At 41.4% G+C, this 22,829-nt stretch overlaps 1 protein-coding gene across 4 annotated transcripts in view; it reads right to left on the bottom strand.

Moving 5' to 3' along the window:
• NBEA (neurobeachin) overlaps positions 1 to 7,355 on the bottom strand; it is a gene marked incomplete at its 5' end in the record, with an annotated part of 522,572 nt that extends 515,217 nt beyond the window's left edge. For all 4 annotated transcript variants that reach the window (XM_082332788.1, XM_082332786.1, XM_082332789.1 and 1 more), the window contains one exon: positions 7,074 to 7,355. In XM_082332788.1, the coding sequence (XP_082188914.1) occupies positions 7,074 to 7,355 (282 nt within the window). The remainder of the gene's footprint in view (positions 1 to 7,073) is intronic.
• Between the last annotated feature and the right edge of the window lie 15,474 nt (positions 7,356 to 22,829).

Here is a 22,829-nt window from a genome sequence, read left to right as displayed (position 1 = left end):
ATAATCTTATAGTTGAAACAGGTATTTCTATCATTAAGGAAGCAATTTGTGACTCTCTCTCTCTCTCTCAAAAAAAAAAAAAGGATTATTTGTGAATTGTTCATTACCTTTACACTGAATATCATATATTGATTACTGTAACATTCATAGTACATCCAAGCCAAACCTTTGCAAGGCAGAAGTGGGATGTAGATCATCAAATTCAAAACTGATGTTTCAAAAGATCTGCTGCCTCCGATTACAAAAGCAAGTGCTAAATTTGATTCAAACTTAAAGAAAGCTTAAGGGTTCTGCCTATGCAAGAATTAATAAAACTCCACAATGGGGCATTTCCAAAAATATGAATGGTAATTAAAGATCAAATTTCATCACAAAATAAATGGCACTTCATCAACATAAACACATACTACTACACTGACCCTCTGGCCACGAGGCATATACAAGATATCAACTAATGAGGTAGCTGCAATGATACTGTTCTGTGCAAAGTACTACAAAATGCTATAGTAACAGGAGAGCAACACAAGTTGATTTGAAACGGCAGATTTACTGAGACAGACTAAGATACAAAAACAAAAAAGTGCAGTACCAAGTAATGAACAGGTAAGACTAAGAGACTGATTTGAAATAGCTTGGATAGCTTATTAAGTTAATAACAACAGTGTTAATACTGTGCACAGTATTTATCAGGATATAAAAGTCTCAATTTTGGTACTAACCCAATCACAGGTTTTATTCCACTTTGACTAAGTTCAATACGGCATGAAAAGGGACAAATACTTCAGTAGGAATTCAGAGATGATTATGAACTTTGAGTGTTGTTTTGTTTTTTGTTTTTTTTTTTTTTAACAATGTAATATAGACAATGATTCATATATTTGACAAGTACGAGTGGAGACACTGAAAAGCATTATTATAAGAAAAAACTGCACCACAGCCTCCTAGACATCAACCTCGTGAATGTAATGAACCATGCCCCTTGACTTCTACTCTTTGAGTACTCATCTGAAAGCCAAGGGGCAAGGGGGGAGAGTGAGGGGAAAATATGGAGGGGAGAGAAAGATTAGTATATAACTGAGTATGCAGCTAAATGCTTAATCTTGTAAAACACATGGTTTAAATGGGGAATCAGGTCACAATTTTGTAAAAATAGCATCTCAATAGAGAAAAGTGCTAACCCTTTGCTTGATGCAAAGGGAGAGAACACAGGTAGGGTCTCAGGTGGGAGTAGGGGGAAAGGCCAAAGATTGGAGGTGTTTTATTAATACCAGTCTCAGAACTTTATTACTTCAGTGTGACAAAAATAATAAAAAAGCCTTTAGGTATTCACCTCCCTTATAATCCATGAACTGAATCCTGTAAAGACAAGATGTACAGCTAAGAAGAAAACAGCTGTTCAGAGTTAAGCAGTAAGGAATACTCAGTGATATGCTCACCATGACAGATTTTAAAAAGTTATCGCCTATAGAAATGTATCAATCCATCATACCAAAACCACAGAGGTTTCCAAACCACCTGCTGAGATATCACTAGGGCTTCATGACTGATACAAGGATTCAAAAAAATTCCCACCCATAAACACCTACTGTCAAAGATAAGAGAAAAAAGCCAAAAGCAATCAGTTATACTAAAAGAAATTAAGTGAACATTGAGTAATTCAAAGATTTTCTGTAACCAAAACTAAGTTTTCCATCAAAGTATTAGGTAATGACAACAGCCACAGTACTCTTAAGTAGCTGCCCCTGAATGCTTTACAAACTGTAGCATTGGATGCTTCTCTTTTCATATGGCTCTGGTAGCTTCTACAGTAACTTCCAGGCATAGCTTAGTATGGAGATAATATGAGCAGAATAAAAAGGGACCAGCGGGACAGACAGTACCTTGGACAAGGACTGCCACCTCCAGTTAAGTATTACCTAAAACAAAACTCACACACTAAAAAAAAAACAAAAAACAAAACAAAAACCCCAAAACCAAAAAAATGAGCAACTTCAAAATATCCCCAAAAATTTACTTTTTTGAATAATACTATCAGCAGAGAATTATACTACAAAAATAGGAAGGCTTCCACCAAGAAAATGGAAAAAGATTCTCAAGCCTGCAAAGCTAGTTCCACAAGCAAAACAGAAGTCATATGATGGAGGCTACAGCTCACGAGGCCCACGCTTCCTCGGAGTACAACAGCATCCAACAAAGAAAAGTGATTCTTCCTCCCCACACAAGAGTAGAACTGCTTCACAGGATGTTGCAGCAACCAAAACTGTAAATGGATTCAAAGCACTCAAATATCAAAAGCCAACTTGAGCTCAAGACGACCCTCAACCAGTGTCTGAAGAAACGGAGTACCAAAGGGCAGGGGGACTCTTTCTTACCTATGCCTCCCTTTACATTTTTCCTTATGACCACTACTACAGAGAGCCTGTAGGGCAAGAAGGATCTCTCACATAATCCAACCCATTTGCTCTGAAGCTGCAAATGCCACTCCTGCAAGTACACTATGTGACAGAGCACTAAAAAATGGCTTACCTCTTGTGATGGGTGACTAACACTGAAGTAGGATGGAACAGCCAAGAAAATGAGAAGAGCTAGGCAGAAGCGTGGGCTGTAGTCAACAAGAACAGCAAGAGACTTTTTGAACTATGCCTGGTGTTTAACCTACTTCTTATAAGCACTCTCTAGCCTGACAAAACATATATAAAAGCTTTCCAGATTGCACAAGGAGAACCCTGGTCAGCAACACCTGCATCAGATTGAAATATGTTCAAATCTGCATCACATCATCCGTTCAAGGTGCATAGGCAAAACAAGCAGCAGTTGCTGTCAGCACCAGTTGCAATTTTTCAGTTCAGCTTCCTGTTCACCTTTCTTATTTCACGCTGCCATAGAATCAGCACTACAAAACTCAAAATCAAAAATTCTAGGAAATTCAAACTGGAAGAGAGAAAGCTTTCTAAAAGCTAAGAAACAATGCAATTCATGTAGTCAGGTTTGATGAAAGCTGGCCAGACAAGAGACAGTTCAAGATATGCACTGAAGGAAAAATTCCCAAGACCATTAAAATACTGGAAAAGCAGAGAATTAAGGAAGTCAGTAAAAATAATGAAAGGAAAGGCCATTGGAGATATATTATAGACAAACTAATTAAAGCCATGTGTGGAAATTTTGAACTAGGAAATAAGTGAAATGAAAATACACTTGAAGTAGAATAATACAGATGCACAGACTGACCCGCTTCCACCTTAGTATCATATTCGCTGGAGCACATGGTGCAGAACTTTAAACATCAGCCTAACACATATCGTAAGTACGAAAGGATATCAAGAAGAAAGGAACTATGGAGAATAACAACAAGCACATCTATCACAGCAATAACAACATCCTTGACAGTACCCTAAGAAAACTAATAGAGCTGTTCAAAGGGGAAAGGCCTCCTCATCAATAGAAGCACAAAACGGATGTCAAAATACCCCCAAAGAGAAATCACTAAGACCAATTAGAGGATTACGTTGTTTGCAAGGAAAGCCTTTTCCAGTTTGGTGCTTTGCAGGACACAAGAGTCAGTGAACACTCAGAGAGAGCATGTTGAACCTGGGAATCCATATTAAACCCAGGGACCAAAATCAAAATAAGCACCATCACAGAAGAATGCATGGGGTACGATGCGGAGTTCCCTCCTACTTCCAGAGATGTAAAAAGAATACAACATTCTATAAAATAATTCTAGAAAAGCCTTCAGCTCATAGACTCTTAACATCTTCTGACCTTCATACCATTAACACTAGAAGGTTTTTTAAGGATAACTGTAAGTAGTTGATAGGCATTGGCATATAAAGGGCTGAACCCTCTCTCCATTATGTCTTCCACTGCAATGTTAAACAATGAAAAATAACAAAAGCAATACTAGAAACTCTACCAAGTGATACTCCATTAAACACATTCACCAGTATAACATAACTTTGAACACCCAGTAAGTTCAGAGGAAAAGACGTGTCACTAAAAAACAGAAAAGCATCAAGAGAAACAACTAATCCCATAAACAGCGTAGGCATGCCCAAGAACAAAATACTGACTGAGCTTGAAGTCAACTGTTAAAATTCAGCAAAGCTGAAAATCCAACAAAATATTAGACACGGAAAAAGATTTTCAGCTCTGCATAAAAAGCACTTCATCATCTCACAGATACAATAAATCACCGTGTCCATCAACATCAGAAGGTACCATGTGAAGTAAGCCTGAAATGCAGTAATAGAGATCACAGTGTGAGGCCACCAAAACAAACATTTAAAGGTAAAAACTGTCCAAGATAAACCCTAAGAAGAAAACTTAAAGAGGAAAGAAGAGTGACCATCTCTATGACAAGGGCAAGCCAAACCAAAGTTCTGTCTCAGACATTTGCTGCTGCTTTCACCCAGATGCAGGAAGAATGAATAGACTTAGTTAAGCTTTACACAGAGGAGCAGTAATCTCAGATAAGAAAATAAAAAAAAGTATCTCAATCTTTAACTTCTGATTCTCTCCAATAAAAGAAGTTGCAGCTATGCAGAATTCCGATACTAAAAAGGTATTACCACATGGCTTAGAGATACCCAACATGGTATAGTATAGGTTATATTTCTCTCAGAGACTCAACATATCAACCGACACATCAAACTGAGATCAGCTCTTTAAGCACTGTCCACTCATTATCACACTTGCATCAAAAATCACTCAGAAATAGTAAAGGTAAAGGCTAAAGGAAAAAAAAAAAACAACATAAAACAAAACAAAAATACCCAAATCAAGTTCTCCCCATGCCCACCCACCCCTCAAAGAATGCTCCTAAAATACAAAATTGCATTTTATTTAAAGTTGCTAATAAAATCCTTAATACAGAATCAGATGATGTTTAGTAGTTTAGGGATATGCCATCAGCTTTACTTTGTATCTGCCATATTCACTATGTTTGTTTCACATGTGAGTAAATTAAGTTTCAAATATACAAGCGTAAGTTTGAGACATTCACTGCCCTGAGAAGAAAAAGATTAGCAGACACAATATAACCTCTCTCTGCTGTGGGAATACTGACTATTGTATATTAGAGTCCATCTGTTAAGTAATGACTGATCCAGAATGCATCGCTACTGCAGCAGACTCCCAAGCAGTTTCACATCCATATACGTCTCCCGATGCTGAGAGCACTGCTAAACACTCTTGCATTTATTTTTAAATATAAGCGTAGTTTTCGGCAATAGGAACTAATTAGTAGATAGATTTTATAGGCAAGCACTGTAACAAGCACTGTATGTCCTCCACACAAATATCAAAACACATTCTAACCTCCCCCCACAAAGACAAGCCAATGTTAGTCCAGTTCCTGATGCATTAACAGCCAGAATTAAAATAAGCTTAAATATCAGTAAGAAGAATGAAAGAAGAAAGAAAACCAGGAAAGGATTAAACATCTTTGTATCTGTCATGATCCATACAAAGCCAGTTAATAAAAAAACTGTATACTATTCCCTTATTTTGAGTGCTACTTTTTAAGGAATGGGTAATAATCCAATGAAGTTAAGATGACTTGTACCACACTTGTACAAAAAAAAAAAAAAAAAAAAATATTTACAAATCATGTTTCAGTTAAGTGTCAAACAGCTTGTAGAGAGGAGTGGGAAATACACCAGATTACTGTTTTGACATATTCACAAAACTATTAGGGCTTTAACCCTGTGTGTTCAGATAAACCATAAATATTAAAATGACCTGACCAAACCATGTCTTTCCCTGCATGCTGCAGCTTTTCCATTCAGTCTGTGCTAGGTCAAATGCAAATAACTGTCAAACAGAAGAATACATCTTTTTGAAGTGTTTGAAACAAAATATATTCTTTACATGACTTTGTATAGAATCAGTGGATGTTAGAAGCATTAAACTCATTTGAAACAAAGGGAGTTTCAATCAATTGCCATTCAGTTTTGAGCAGTCATTTTTCTACCCTATTTTATATGCAAAAATTGAGGATATTTCATTGACTGAACTGCTTCAAAAGCTTTGCTGCAGCAAATCTTGCATTCAGGAGCAGCACCAAATTGCACATAATTGAAAGTGATTCATTTTTAGATCCACTCGTTTGGCTTCTGTAGGTTCCTCAGGCTTTGGTGTAGGTAGCGCAAAAACATTAAGTCATACAGTCCTGCAGTAACTCTTTCACTCCATGAAGTGAGCAGATGACTAAGGAGCTACGTTTTAGCATCTTGTCCTTGTTTCAAGCTATTTAACAGTGTACAATAGTGTTTTGCAATGCACAGACCTTAAACAAAATTAGCAACAGCGCTTACTTTGCAGACAAGAACGTGTTTTGGAAATCGTGGCAGATTATTAAGACATGAGCAACCCAATACAATACCGCAATACAACTAACTCTTTATTACAGATATTAAAGCGTATTAAATCCTTGCAAAAATCTCCCTCCTCCCCCTTCCTCTACATAAAATACTCAACTAGCTCTGAGCTAACAGGGTTAAACCCTTCACATGTTTCAGCCACCAAGAAAAGATACCAGCTCAGGCTGCTTTTTTCTATCTTTTTCAATTAAAAACAGATACTACATTCACATCACTCTTCTTCCAATGAGGAAGCCACCAGGTTATAGGGCAGTGTCCAGAACCTGAAATTGCAAATGACTTAATCTCCTTATTTTTCACATTGTGAATTGCACACACTCCACTTCTGCAGGAGTCAGCCGGGGGGAGGCACTGGGAAGGGGAAGAGTGGCCTGTCTGTACTAGGTAGGGTCCTGCGTGGAGTTTAGGGAGTGCTGTGGGGGCTTCTGTCACACGCACGACGAGGAGAAGAGCAGGTCGCGCTATTAACGGTGAGAGAGAGGAACAAGAGGAGTTTGGGAAGGAAAGATGGTTGGAGAAGGGCCTTACGCGTAGGAGGGACACAGGGCAGGGAAAATGAAGGTCCCTTTCGGGTTGCACGGGGCCGGGGGGGGAGCAGGTAGCAGCCCCGGGAGCAGGTGGGCTGCGCGGGCCGGTGCCCAGGGGCCCTCTGCCCGCCGGGGCGTCACCGGGGCGGGGTGCCCGGCCGCTTACCAGGTTCAGCACCGTCTCCACGATGTCCCGGTTGCTGACCTCCCCGACCTGGATGAGTCCGATGAGGACGGCGAATTTCATCCGGATATTGCGGATCGGCACCGACGGGTTAATCATCCCCGCGGGGAGCACTACGGAGCCGGAGCCCGACGCCCTCAGCTCCCCCATCACCGCGACGCTGCTGCCGCTGCCGCTGCCGCCACCGCCTCCACCGCCGGCTCCGACGGAGATGAGTCCCGCGGGCTGCGGGTCCGGCCCCGACACCGGCTTCTCGCTCGCCATTTACCCCCCGCCGTTACCGGCACCTGCCGCCGCCGCCGCCTCCCCGCCCGGCCGGGCCAAGCCGCGCATCCACCGCAGTCGCACCCGGCGGGGCCGCAGGGAGCCGGCCCGAGGCGCAGGCACCGTCCCAGGAGCCGCTCCCCTGCTCCGCTATAATGAGGGATTATTATGGGCGCCGATGCCCCGTTAGCCGAAGGCTGCCCAGCCGAGGCCGCCTCCCCGCCGCGGGGCGGGAGGAGCAGGCGCCGCCGAGCGCGGTGCGGTGCGGCCCGGAGGAGGCGCGCGGAGCTGACGGGGGCGCGAGCGATCGCCGCTGCCGCTGTTGTTGTGGAGCCGAAACCGCCGCCGCTCACGCCGCCATGTTGCCGCCCCCTGCCTGCGGTAGCCGCTAGGGCGCCTGCGCCGAGCTCGTCGGGGGGAGTGGCCGGGCCGGGCCCCCCCCCAGCCGGCCGGGAGACAGGTGAGCAGGTGCACGGGGGCCGCGCTGCCGAAGCGGCGGCGTGAGGGGCCGCGCCGGGGCGCGGAGCCGCCGCCTCCCGCCGGGGTGCCGCAGGCCGGCACCCACCGGCTCCGGGGAGATTACGCAACGCCGCCCGAAGTGAGAGGGTGGCGCCCGTCCGCTTCGACGCGGGGCCGCCCCCCGGCCTCGGGCCCGGCCTCGCCCCGCCGCCCCAGGGCGCCCCCTGCGGGAGGGGCGGGCCGCTGCGCCGCGCCTCGGGCTGCCCGCGGGGCTGCGGGGTGGCGGCCGCCGCCGCGGGGGTTGGCGCCGTTGCCAGCCGCAGGCCTCCGCCGCGGGGAGGTGCCCCCGCCTCGCCTGCCCCAGGACCCGGCTGGCGAGGGGCCCTGGGCTGCCCCCCGGCCGGCTGGGCTGGGCCGGGCCCTGCTGGGCGCCTCGGCCGGCTCCCGTGCTTTCGAGCCTCTGGGGTCTCTGTCCTGCCTTCCCCGGAATGGTCCCACGCTGTTCTGTGAGGAAAAGTGCCTGGACGGGGGCCTTTTGTTGTTTTGGGTTTTTTTTTTTGGGGGGTGCAATTTCAGTCTTAGCAAATCGTCAAGTTTAGGTGCAAGTGTCAGGGGTTGTGCTCCTGAGCTGCGTCCCCCTTGGGGATGGGGAGGGACAGGGGAAACCCTGGGGTCTGCCAGCTTGAGAGCTCATGTGGTGCTTGTTCAAGGAGAGGGATATTTTTCCAGAGTTCTTGTTAATACTTGCAGTCCTGGTTCTTGATGCTGGTGTTGCATCCAGAAATGTCCAGTCAACAGCAGTTCTACCGAGCCCCTTGGTTTCAGTGATGCCTCGGTGCCTTCAGTGGCAATGAGCATTTTTTCAAGCCTCTCCAGTATTATATCAGAGAAACAGAAGTACCTCTGATGTTTTGAGGAGGCTCAAATTATTCAAAGAGTTATTTGAATAAAGTGGTATATATTTGCTCTACATGTGCTGGAGATAATCCATCCCTGTTTAAAACCATGTTCTGTCTTGGCTTCGTAGTGACTGTCATCGCAAAGTTGAATTTTACAACAAATCTTCTCCACTGGTCTCAGAATACCATTCGCCCTGCCTGTTCTGTAACCACAAATTTGGGAATTTGGCTGGATTGCTGGTCCTCCTTATATCCAGCTTTAGATAATAAACTGTGTAAACACAATGAATCAGCAGGACTCCATCACTACAGCTTCCAGGATTACAGCAGCTGCTCTAAGCTCCACCAAGAAAAGAAAGAGAAGACCTCAGCTCTGTACTGTGTGATGTATTAACTCTACATACTTGTAAATGCAGTTACATTTACTTGTTTGCAAGGTTCATAGGTGCTTGACAGTAGGCATAACCCAGATGCATAGACGACTTAAACAGCAGTTAGCTGAGAGTCGCAGAACCAACATTATTTCGGAAAGCTGCAAAAGATGGGGAGAAAACCCAGAAGATTGCTTATGGGAGATAAGAAAGCACAAAGTTTTGCTGGAATGAAATTCCTTTACAATTTGCCACCATCCACAAGCAACCTTGTATGACTCAGAGTAAAGGTATACTTTAATTTCGTATACTCGTGGAGGGGCCAAAAGTTCCATTCCCACCAGCCCCATGGCAGAACTAGCAAAACTGAATACACATGCACTTAACTGCTTTACTACAGAGTCAGCCCATCTTAGTTTAAACCCCCAAAGAGGAGTGTTCCAGTGAGGTAACCAGGCAGACTGTAGTGAATGAGAAGCTCTTGTATATCACAGGGTGAGTTCTGGGCACAATAACTTCCAGCTAGTGGATAATCATGGGCTGATGGAGGAGTGTGTTTCAAACTGCACTTGCTGTTTCTATCCTTGGCTGAAGTAAGTCCTATTCCAGAAGCTTTTAAAACAATTCTCCAGAAAAGCCTAGGCAAAAATCCTTACCTTGGAAACATCAGTGAAGGATTCCATTACTTGTTTTGCCTTGCCCCATTTCCCATAAAAACAAGCAAACAAAAAAAGCCAATCCAAGAGGTACAACTTTTGGCTCTGTAGAAATGTTAAATTACTGTTCCAGTCTACAAACCAACTAGTTATGCAGATGTTCAAGTTAGGCTGCCCAAAACTCTTCAACTTGATTTCAAAAAGGAATATTTCATGTTCTTAATGATCCTGTCTGGCAACCAGGAAACCTCTTAGAGTTGGAGGTCATCAAGTTTCTGTAAACTTAAGTTATTTAATTATGCAAATATTTTTGAAAATTCAAGAATACATGCCTTTTTTTGGCAAAACTGAAACCTAAACTCAAAACTCTGTAACATTCACTAAAAATTGTAACACTCTTAACAGCTAACACTTGACAGTTCTCCCCTTTATTATTCCCATATCCACATCTGTTTGGTGAGGCATGTTGCTACAAATAGTATGCTTGGCTGGAAGCTTCATGTTAGCTGGTAGGTTGACCAATTTTCTTATTCTGATTCATCAGGTGGCTGCTGCCTGATAAATGGGTAGGGAGCTAAGTTATAATTGCTTTTCTACTGGTAAATATATTAATTTATATCTCTATCCACTTATCAACTTTTACAAATCCCAAAATAACTTTGTCACTTTGAGATCCATTGTTAAATTTGCTTAAAATTTGTCGATGACTTGTTGTACATCTTTGTGATGGAACAGATGGACCAATAGCACAACCACATGAACTTCCTTTCTCTAGAAAAGTAGGATAACAAAATATGGTTTGATATGTTTTATTATCTATTCTGTGGATGGAAGACTCCATGATTTACACACGTACCCAAATGCTGGGGTAATTCTTGACTACAGCTGTTCCATATACAACTATCAATGCATTCCTCCACATTGAATATCTGATAAAGTTGCAATCATGAGTTTGTTTAGAAGTTGTATTTGTGAAATCCTTCATGATATAATTCCCAGTTTAGGACTTGAACTGGCTGACTGTCATTTCCTCTGCTGAAATCATGTAATATACTATAAACAGTATAGGAAAAAACCTCATATTAAAAGAAGGTGAATTCCCAACATGGTGTTAAAGAGGATAGACTTCCTTTAGTTCTTAAACTTTTATTTGGCTTTACAAATAAATTTTTACAAAATCGTTTTCTCTTTATTTTTATAAGCTGGAGCACTGTTAAGAAGTAGCTGTCTTCTCTAATCAACAGTGTTTCTTTTTGATAAGCAAACTTTCAGTGAGCCATTCATCAACTTATGTGAATATTATTGTAGCACTGGCATTCTGAAAGAACAACAAATCTGTAACACTAATCTCAGCCCTGTAGTAACTGCAGCACTGGTGTTCATTTGCTTCCGTTTTAACACCTCATCAGATTGAAAATTAAAATGAGAGTACATACGCTAGAAATGCTACAGGACATGATTCATTTCTTTAAGAATAATGTTTGTTTCATCTCCTTGGTATTGACATGTTTGGTACAAAGACTGGATTTCTCAGTGACAATTTCATTCATGAGGTGGATAGTTGGGTCCCAGTCCAGCAAAGTGTTCTGTATTAGCAAATCCCATATTTGCACAATTATAACCATTTTCAGTTCAGCTTGCAACATCAGTCATTGACACAGGCCCAGACTAGGTGTGGCCGGAGACAGTATGTGTGGAAGGATGCTATGCACTCCTTTATCCTTCACAAAGACAGGACTGATGCCAGGATCTGATCTTGTCCCTTTCTGTACCTTTCACAACACTTGCTCCCCAATGAAATGAGATGAAGCAAAGCCTTTGCTCCCAGAGCACGCCTTTGCTTCACCTGTAATAGATGACGGGAGGTTTATTTCATGATGGTCTTTCTTTAAATTTTTTCAGCCTCCATTCTCCATAAATGCCAGAAGGTGGTCTCAAATATAATTTCAAAAACCAAAAAGAAAAAGGCATGTATCCATGTTCCTATGCTTGCAACATACACACAGATGGGGGAGAAAATAAAACTAACAAATAATTGTTTAAAGTTTTAGCTCAATTTTTATTTCAGTTGCAAAATAAATTGTAGCAATACTACTTTATTTTGGGGGTAAAAAGATTATGTAGTCATTCAGCTGAGAAGGCTTGAAAAAACATGTTTTAGAAGACAGACTCTTGGCTACAAATAATGGAACTACTTAAGTGAATAGGGACTGCTTTGTACAGGCCTATATTTACACTAAATCTTAAGAGATTTTTTTTTAATAGTGAAATGATGTATGTGAGGACTGAACCATGTTTGAAAGAGTTAGAGGATTTCCATTTATCTGCCACAGTGGCATCAAAATACTGCTTGCTTTACCATGTCCATATGAGGACTCCTGTTGTATTTAATTAGACTATTCTCATGAGTAAGGATAATGTGATTTGTTCCTGTGCCAGGCTCAGGAAGTGCTATTAGCCCCTTTCTCTTGAAAACTAGAATTTCTTGTAAGTTTAAAATAAAAAGCTAGGAAGTACAAACTGAAAGGCTATCACAGCATCTAAATTTACCCTGCTGTGCATATGTATTGCACCAAATAGTTCCATTCACTGTTTTTAAACTTCCACATGACAGGGTACATTAAAGCAGAAGTAAAAAACCTGAAGTTAGAATTTTCTTGCTACTCTAACTGTAAATGATTTCCACCTGCTTTTTCTATAATTCCTTTTATTTAGTCTTGAAAGGGAAAAAAACATGAAAAAAAAAACCTTGTATGTAATTCCAGAGGCAAGTTTTGTTATACCCAGTGCAATTTCAGAAACACTGTAACAGGCCTTCCAAGTGAGATTATAAACATTTCAATCACAGTGAAGCAGATGAGGCCAGTATGACTTCACTAAGTTATTTTGATTTTTCTTGCAATAGGTTATTGAAATAATTCAGTTGTAATTTTAAAAAGACATATTTAATATCTATATGAAATATATTTTACCAAAATTAATTTTTTCTCTGCTTTCTGCACTCTGAGCAGTACAAATAAAATAGATACTGTTTGTTATCATGATTGTAAATACTACTGGGAAGAATTCATTAAGCTTTTAGAGTAGAAAGAGGTAATAGTCTGAGAAGTAGTTAAACAGTAACCAGATCCACTTAAAATATAACTCTTACTTTTAAATGAAAATATGTATTCAATTTGTCTTTTTTTTTTTCCTTAATTGCTTTCATTATGGTATAATCATAGTAAAAGATGCATAGATGTAAATAGCAGAATTCATGATATTACAGAAAACATACAGCACAATTTGTTAGGATAATGCATAGCTCTTATGCTCTTGGCTTTGAAAGGGTTTATTCTGCGATTGATTCACAGATCTTGCTTTAAAACCATGAGTTTGAGCTGCTTAATCATTTCAGCCATTTTATTCTCATCTTTTTTATTTTTTACAAACTTAACCGTGAGAGCCTTTTCACTACTGAAATGAATACAGTAATTTTTAATACTGAAGTTATTATTAGGTCAATTATTATGAAGTTCAATTATTAATATTGACCTCTTTGTTGGTTCTCTCCATAACTGATTTTTCATTTCATTGTTACTGATATCTTGTCTCCTTGATCTGTAGATGCTTCAGTCTATATTGTTGGCTCTTGCACAATGGGAATTTGGTAACATGAGGACCCATAAAGATCTAGACAACAGTAAGGATCTTAAGAAAAATCATGTTGGTCTCTCCTCTCCCTGTATTCCCTGTTCTTTTGCATACTCCATTTGCATACAGTGTGCCAAGCTGCCAGCTAACTTTAAGAATTATCCTCTGACGTTCATAACAATTCACAAAGAAATCAGTCCATACTGCCATTGTTAGTCCAAGATGCTTTTTACAGCTAGATTTCCATGTGCTGTTTTTAGCAAAAAATATTTTTTCTTATAAATTCCAAACTCTAATTAGGGTTAAAGGCATGTAGCTCTTACAAAATTAATTCAGGTGTCTTAAAAATGATACAACAAGCAAGCATTGTTTTAAGTTCCATATGTATGAGCTAAATTATTGTTACTTCTGACATTTTTGTTTTAATGTGTTTCTAGACAATAACTTATGATGGAAATTAACTTTTGGTGGAAGCATTCTCTACAATAATACAACAAACTAATCGTTGCTATTATACATGTCTACTTGTTGAAGAAAAAGACCTAATTCGTTGGCAAATTCTGTTTATTTTATATGCTTCTGCACGTTTATACTTCAGCTACTTAGAACCAAATAAATGCGTATACAGAAAAGATGCTGGTCACACACCTTTGTCTATATACCACAGTATGACTGACAGCAGGAGACAAAAAAGATCGCAAGCTCTCATATCTCATTAGAAGCATTTTCCCAAACAGATACCGTTAAATTATAACTTTAAGGACTTAACATTTATAATACACTAAGGCATAGAGATCAATGGAATGTTTAAAATTGATAGGCTAGTTTATGTCAACAAAGTGTGTTGTGTTTGATGTGTTTGATGTGTTTGATGGCCTAATTTTGTTATCAAGGAACCTCAACAGTTTACCAAAATATCAATATTATCAGCAGGAACCTACAGTAACTATGAGTATTATTTGACATTATTTCCCACGCTATTCAGCGCTTGTTTTCATACTCTACTCGGCATTTGTCAGGCTGCACCTGGCATACTGTGTGCAGTTTCAGTCCCCACAATTCAAGAAAGATGTGGACAGACTGGAGAGTGTCCAAAGGAGGGCCATGAAGATGATCGAAGGGCTGGAGAACTTGCCTATGAGGAAAGGCTGAAGGAGTCAGGTCTTTTCTCTGTGGAGAGGAGAAGGCTCAGGGGGGACCTCATCACAGTATTGCAGTACTTAAAGGGCAGCTACAAAGAGGATGGAGACTCTCTCTTCACAAGGAGGCACATGGAGAAGACAAGGGACAGTGGGTACAAGTTGCACTGGGAGAGTCAACATAAGAAAGAAATTTTTTACAGTGAGAACAATTGTTCATTGGAACAACCTCCCCAGGGACGTGCTAGAGTCCCCATCCCTGGAGGTTTGCAAGATACCATTGGACAGGGTGCTAGATAATCTCGTCTAGGCTCTCTTTCCCACAAAAGGTGGGACCAGATGATCTTTGGAGGTCCCTTCCAACCTGGGCTATTCTATGGTTCAATGATTCTATTATTGTCTTCCTAAATTATATATTTAGCTGTTATATCTGTAACATTAGAAATAAAAAAACAAACAAACAGTAAACATATTCATTATGTTTCTGCAAAGCAACTGACTTCAGAGAAGTTTCATGAGTGAAAGTAAGTGCAGGATTTATCCAAGGGGATTTATTTAGTTGCTTGTTTGCTTGCACTAAAATGAAAAGAATGTGTTATTCAGGATAGTTCTTTTGTTTTCTGTCATCATTGCCAAAAAAAAAAAAAAAAAAGCCATCTATCATCTAGAAAAGAAAGAGCTATGATACACCTCTTCCTCAAGTTCCAAGTATTTATTTTTACTTGCTTTAGGATTCCCTTTCAGGGTATTTTATTGATATTGGCTTAATCATTTCGATCTATGACTGTAAAAGAAGGGATGTGGCACACAGCAGGGAAAAGGATGTATTTCTGGATGTTTACAATTGCCCCAAGAAAGTGAGTCAAAATTACCCTGTCATCAGAATTCCAATAGGATTTATGTTTAAGGTCATGATCTTGAGTTAATTGTTCTGCATCTTTCCTGAAGTAGTGCTTAAACCTGGACTGGCTACTACAGTTGAGGCTTTACAGTACTGTATAGAGTGGAAAGACTATTTCACATGTCTTGCAGGCTACACCTTTTAAAGAAAAAATGCCAGTGTTGTTAGCTTTTATTGCTGCAGCATGACTTTGTTGACTCTTATTCAGCTTGTGATCCTCTGTTGCCCCTGGATCCTGTTCTGCAGAAGTACAAACAAGCTGGATGAGCCACATCCTGTATTTGTGCAATTTAGTATGCCTTCTAAAAGTAATGCCTCACACTTGTATCTGTTCAATAACATCCTGTTTTTCTCAGGCCATTCCTACAGTTTGTCAGGATCATTTTGAATTCTAATCTTGTCCTCCAATGTACACACAGTTGCTTCCAGCCTAGTGTTGTTTGCAGATTTAATAAGCACACACTCTATTCCATCATTCAGATCATTAATGGCATTATTATATAGTATCAAACCTTGGTCACCCCTGCAGAAGCACACATGGCACTATTTTCCATGTGGACAATGAGCCATTGATACCTATTCTTCATTATAATGAACAGTATATATAGGTTCATCATAGCCTTATAATAAAAGTTACATACAGACCATGTTTCCAAGTCTTGTTTTCAAAATATGTTCTAAGACATTCCTAAAAGCTGAGCTGACAATGGGATGCATGACATATAGAGTAATTTAGGCTGGCAGGATCCTTGGAAGGTGACCTGGTTTGATTCTCCCTTCTCTGATCCCCCCAACCCTCAACACTGTGAGGCCTTAAGCAGGGTCAACTTTGAAGTTAGATCCAACATTAAACTTAGGTTGCTGAGGAACCTTGTCCAGTCAAGTTTTGAATATTTCCAGAGTTGAAGATTTTACAGCCTCTCTGGGAATCTTCTTCCAATGTTTGGCCATATTCATGGTGTCTTTTTTTCCCTCATAATTATCAGGAATTTGCCCTCTGCAACTTTTGTTCACCCTCTCTCATATTTTCACTGTGCATATCCAAGAAGTCTGGCTCCATCTTCTCTGTTTCCACCTACTGCATGGTTGAAGACAGCAGTTAGCTGTCACTTAGCTTTCTTTTATTCAAAATGAACAAGCCAAGTGCTCTTAACCCCCCCATTGTATGTCATGTGTTCTTGTTCTCTAACCATCTTGATGGCCTCTGCTGGACTCACTCTGCCAGTTTGTCAATGTGTTTCTTATACTGGAGCGCCCCAAACTTGACACGTTTCTCCAAATGCAGTCTCGCAAATGCCAGCTAGAGGAGAATAAGCACTTCAACTAACTGGCTATCTATAGTCTTACTAATGCAACACGATTTGTGTTTAAGCTTGCATTGCTGTAGAAGTTCACTGCTTATTCATGCTTATCGTCTTGTCCTTTAGGTAACCCTAGTTCCTTTTCTGCAGAGCTGCTTTCTAGATACTCAGCCTGTACCATTACAATATTCTATTCTGGATGCAGGATTTTGCATTTGCCTGTGCTGAATTTCATGAGATGCTGTCAGGTTCCTGAGCACATTCCCCCCTTCTCATAATTTTGTTGGCTGAGTTAAGGAGTGTAGCTGGCTCAGTCCAAGGTCAGCTCATTCACTAGTAAGAACTGTTGCAAAGCAAGATAGAAGTGAGGGCATATCCCTCCGTTCCCTTGGGAACTGCTTTTATGCTGAGGCTGTACGGCTGGCCCCTGCCTGTGCTACATTGCAGTTGTGTAGCATCTGCATCTGCCGCTGATCTTGTACCTTCTTGATCCTGGCCCAGACCCTCTGGTTTGGCTTCAGCCCTAACATGGCATCAGACCTGCCTTGTCACTGCAAGACTTTTGAGCTGATCACTGGGTTGGAGATGGACCTGTTTTCTGTGTCCAGACCTGATCCTGACCCAGATTTAATGACTCAACATTCTGGATCTTTGTTAGTGAGGTCTGCCCCCGCGTGCCTTGCTGCAAGTTCCTGCCAGCCTGTTTCTCTTCCTGTTGAGGTCCCTCCAAATGGCAGCCCAGCCCTCCACATGGAATCATAGAATCATAAAATCATAGAATCATTTAGGTTGGAAAAGACCTTTAAGATCATTGAGCCCAACAGCAAACCTAACACTGCCAAGTCCACCACTGTTTCCCTAAGTGCCACATCTACACATCTTTTAAATACCTGCAGGGATGGGGAAGCAACCATTTCCCTGGACAGCCTGTTCCAATGCCTGATAACCCTTTTGGTGAAGAAATTTTTCCTAATATCCAATCTAAACCTCCCCTGGCACAACTTGAGGCCATTTCCTCTTGTCCTATTGCTTGTTACTAGGGAGAAAAGACTGACCCCCCACCTCGCTACAACCTCCTTTCAGGAGTGCCTCGCCACTAAGGATTTGCCTTGTGATCACTGGATAGTGTCCGACCCTGCCTACCCCAGCCAGACCGCATTTGCCTTGTTTAGGTACTGTGGGACTGGGTCCTTACTGTCAAGGCCCCTGCCCTGCTGCCTGTGTTGTTGCACTCAGCTCCTGGCTCCCCATCCCTTGTGGAGCAGTGGACTTGCTAAAGCCAAGGTAAACAGCATTCACTGTTCTCTTGTTACCCACAGAGCCTGCCAAGTTATTAAAGAAGGCAATCAGGTTGGTCAGGTATGTCTTGCTTTGATAAATCCACACTGACTTCCTAATCATGTTTATCTCCTTCATGTGCTGTAAAATGATTTCCGAGACGACTTGCTCCACAGTTTTCCTGGGGACTGGTGTGAGGCCTGTTGTTCCTACAATCCTCTTTCTCAACCTTCTTGAAGATGATTGACATTTATGTTTTTCCAGTCATCAGGATTTTCCCCTGATTACTATGGCCTATTAAAGATGATAGTGAGCAGCCTTGCAATGACATTGGCCAACTCCCTCAGCAGTACTGGATGCCTGTGTTATGCATGTTAAGTTATCATCGGCTCACATGGGTAGCACTTGACTCCTCCAGACTCTGCCACTAAGCACAAGGACCTGGGAGGGACCAGGGACTGGGGGCAGACCTTGCCAGTAAAGACTGAGGCAAAGAACTTTAGACTACTAAGTTCTTCAGCCTTTTCCATATCCTTTGTCATTAGTCCCTCAACTTATTCAGCAATAGGTCCACATTTTTCTCACTCTTCCTTTTGTTTTGCCTATAAAAGCTCTTGTGACCTTTCAGGTCCTTTGCTAATTTGGATCCTAACTGAGCTTTTGCTTTCCCGATTCCTTCCCTGAACATTCGAGCATTGTCTCTGTAACCCTCCTGGATAGCTTGGCCCTAATTCCACCTTCTGTAGTCTTGCTATTTTGCATTTGAGATCAGTCAGGAGCTCCCCATTAAGTCAGACTGTCCTTCTGCTATACCTGCTTAAGTTCCAGTACTCCAGGATGGAGCCATTCTTGCATTTTGAGGAAGATGTCGTTGAAGATCAATCAGCTTTCCTGGTCTCCTTTGCTCTTCAGGGCAGCCTCTGATGATAACCTGCCAAGCAAATCCCTGAACAAGCCAAAATCTGCTTTATTCTGCTACTTGCCTTCATTGATTCTCTCAGAATCTTAAACTCCCATCATAATATGGTTACTGCATTCAAGTCTTCCATTGTTTTTCACCTCACCAAACAGTTTTTCCTTACTTGTGAGTAGAAGACCCAGCAGGTCACCTTTGTAGTTAATCTCATGTATCACCTGTGTCAAAAGACTGTCCTCAATGGACTCCAGAAAACTCCTGGATTTCTTACACACCACCATGCCACCCCTCCAGCAGATGTCAGAGTGGTTAAGACCCCACCATGAGAACTTGGGCCTGCAATCATGAGGCTTCTTTCTGTTCTTTGAAGAAAGCTTTGCCCAACTCCTATTCTTCTTGAGGCAGTCTGTAATAGATGATTATCACTGCCTCCCTATGTTGCCTTCCCCTATGATCCTGTTACATGAGTTTTGACTTGCCTGTTACCTTTTCCATAGCAGAGCTCTGTGAATTCAAGCCTTTTCTCTGTGCAGTAGAGAGCCTCTCCTCCTTGCCACCCAGCCTCTGGTTCCTAAATAGTCTGTATCCATCTGTTGCAGTGCTCCAGCCATGTGAGCTATCTTACTAAACCTCTATGATTCCCTTGACAATGTTGGTGTGCACAAGGATGACAGAGATAATGGTCTGAGGGCTGGGCAAGCTTTGACAATCCCTTTGCAACGTCTTAGATCCAAGCCCCTGGAAACAAACCTCCAAATATGGCAAGCCTGATCATCTGCTTGGTGCCTCTGTCACCTGCAGAAAGCAGTCTCTAACCACTGCAGCCTCTTAATGCCTCTTAATGTCACCTTTTCAACATACAGATCAGCTGCATCCCCTAACATGTGCAGTAACAGAGAAAACCTTTCTGTTGGTTGAAGTGACAAGTATTTCCAACGACCACTGACTCAAATGTAGCTTCTGGCTGACCTCTGATAAGTCTCCATGAAGAACTTGTAGATTTTCTCCCATTGACTCCCTGCAACACTGTGCAGTCTGTTCATCTTCTTCCTTGGCACCTTCACCTGGTTGCTCAATGATTTGAGCAGAGCATACCTCATACAGATGAGGACACCCTCACTTCCGTCTGAGTCTCAGGCAGCAGGCACTCTCTGCAACCTGAGACCTGGATGGTCAAGTCCTCTTTCAGGGGATCCATCTCACTCAAGACTTCTGTGCCAGCAACAGTCAGTCTGGCTGCTGCTGGGGAGCATGTATTGTGGTATGCCAACATCATCATTGTGCTGACTCTTGCCATCCTGTGCAGTCTCAGAAAGAGACTGTAAGCTCCTTTATTTTTCCCTCTGCTGTGAACGGCTTCATTGGCTGCAAAGTTCCTGGTTTTATACCATTTGTGGCATTCGTGACCAGTGGCACTCCCTAGGAGTTGGTTAAATATGAAGCTGGGCACAACCCCGTTTCCCTCCCACACACACTAGATTACCTGCCTGGCAGGTAACTGCTAATATTGTTTCTTTGGCTGCTAGCCATGATACATTCACTGTGTGAATGCTAAGTCAGTTTTTTGTAAATTACTCCTACCTATCGGTGAAGGGAAAAAAAGCTGCAAGTTTTGGGTGTTTTACATTTGCCCATAAAACAGGTGCATTAGAGGAAGAAGTTTTGAAAACTTCTTCAGCAGATACATCCCCAGCTGAAGTTCTTGAAAGAATTTCGTCTGTACTCTTCAGTCTTTAGTCAGTCTTCCTAGGACTGCAATAAAGAGGACAGTTAGGGAGAGAAAGGGGGTGGGAGGTTGGTCAGGTAGACCTTCACTGAAGCTATTTGCATACTTCTGTAATGTGACAAATTTGTCTTCACTTTCACAGTTATATATAATTTTCTTGATAAAAATATACATTTTTTCAGCAATCTTTTTATAAATGTACAAATGTTTTGTATGAAAGTCCATGAATAACATTTATTTACTAAGATACCTAGTGAACTAGGGCAAGTCCCCAGGAAAACCATACCTTCCAAAATGCGTCTCATAGGGGCTGTAAAAGTTATTGCAAGATACTCTAATGTATCATTTGAAAATTAGCAGGTGATCAAGCAATTATGCTGTCATAATGTGTAAGCACAAGGGAGCAGTTATAATTGCACAGGAAAACTTGACTTTGGCATTTCTGGCCTGTAGGATTGTCCTTTCTACAGTTTTTTTTTTATTTTTTTTGAGTAAATGGAATGTAACTTCTAAGAATACATTAATACAACTTATTCTACATAGAACTTCATCAACCTCCTTTTTTTTAAACTTTTTTTTTTTTCTTACATTGAAATAACTTTCTATTTCTGTTTATACTAATATGATGCAGTATAGCATCAGGCTATTTTCCCTACAGGTTATACAGACCTGGCAAGTAATAACTAAGTTGCAATGTTTGAACAGTGCTAATGTTATATTTGATCAGAACTGTCAGTCTCACTGTGCCTTATACACATTGCATCTCAAAGTTTTGCATGCTTAAAGAAAAGCGCTCATCAAGACTCACAGCTTTGACTCATTTTCTTGGATAGCTGTTGCGTTTTTATTAACCTCCACACAGTTCAATTACTTGCAGTTTCCAACTTCAGGTAGACACATCAATGCCATCTTTAATTTCTTTATAGAAAGCTTGCAAGGTATTTGGGTTTGACGTAGGCGTGCAGAAAAAAAAACAGTCTTTACTTCAGCTTTTAACTTCACTGCTGAGTATGGATAAAGGTTACATAAATAATTTCTCCTTTCGTGGAGTTTTTCTCCACTGTTTAACAGAAGAGCCCAACAGATCTTACTATAGTATCATATTTCCACTTTTATTTCTTTTTTAAGCTTTAAAGATTCTTCATATTTTCCCTATTCATGACAGCTTTCTTTGCACATAACACTATCTGTGGGAGCTGTTACCACCACAACTGGGCTGTCTAACCTGTATCACTGTATCGTTATATTTTAGCAGAGGTAAACAAAATTATAAGTAAGATATCTTACATCATACCTCCTTTTTACCCAGATTTTTGTCATTATTTGTGATTAAGATGCCTCAAAAGTTTAGATAGTCTCTGTTCACTACTTACGAGAGTATTGTGCTTGCTTGCATTCTGGGTAGGCTCATTTGGAGTTATTCTTAACCTCCTGAAATCAAGTTTTAGCAAGCTCAGCCTGAGAAGGCTTTCTTTTCAAACATAGTTAGCTCAGTTTGTGAATGGTTTACACTATTGATTGGACTTTCATTCTTGCATTTAAAAGCAAAAATAGAGTCATTACCTTATAAGCTTCTGGCTAAATGTTTCTTTAGCAAAACTGATAAAATCCCATTTTGGCTTGCTGGTGATCCAAGACACTCTGATAAACATTTTACATTTGCTGTCTGTTTGCTCTGCCTTCTGCTCTCAAGACCAGTGCTTTCCCAGAATATAACTTTGTTTCAGCATCCATTTTCATTCTCAGCACAAGTACTGCGTGGTGGGACAGATGCCTTTATCTAGTCTTCTTTTTTCCCTGTGTATTCACAGAAATGGTCTGATTGACCAGTTCCACTGACAGATTTTGTGTTGTTCTCTGCCTGCTATCAAGTCTAGTGATTACAGCAGTATGGTTTGGATTATCTGTGGGCTCTGCCTTTCTGTAGAGAAAATAAATTGCCTAACAAAGCCTGCCTTGGAAGATCTAAATGAGGTACTTCTCTTTCTCTGGTGTTTTTTGAGGCAACTACCCCTGTATATAATTGCCTCCAGAGGTGGCAAGTGTTCTTATATCCTGTGTGAAGAACAGCCTAGAGCTGACTGATATGAAACGGTGACTGTGTTTGGATAAGAACTTAAATCAGGGCTGCACAGTAATCATCTCAATTCACCATGAAGTTCTCTTCAGCAGCTCTGGGGCTCTGCCTTCCTTGG

This window comes from Platalea leucorodia (assembly GCF_965183815.1).
Source record: "Platalea leucorodia genome assembly, chromosome: 2".
Taxonomy (NCBI): domain Eukaryota; kingdom Metazoa; phylum Chordata; class Aves; order Pelecaniformes; family Threskiornithidae; genus Platalea; species Platalea leucorodia.
This window is presented reverse-complemented; position numbering and strand designations above follow the sequence as displayed.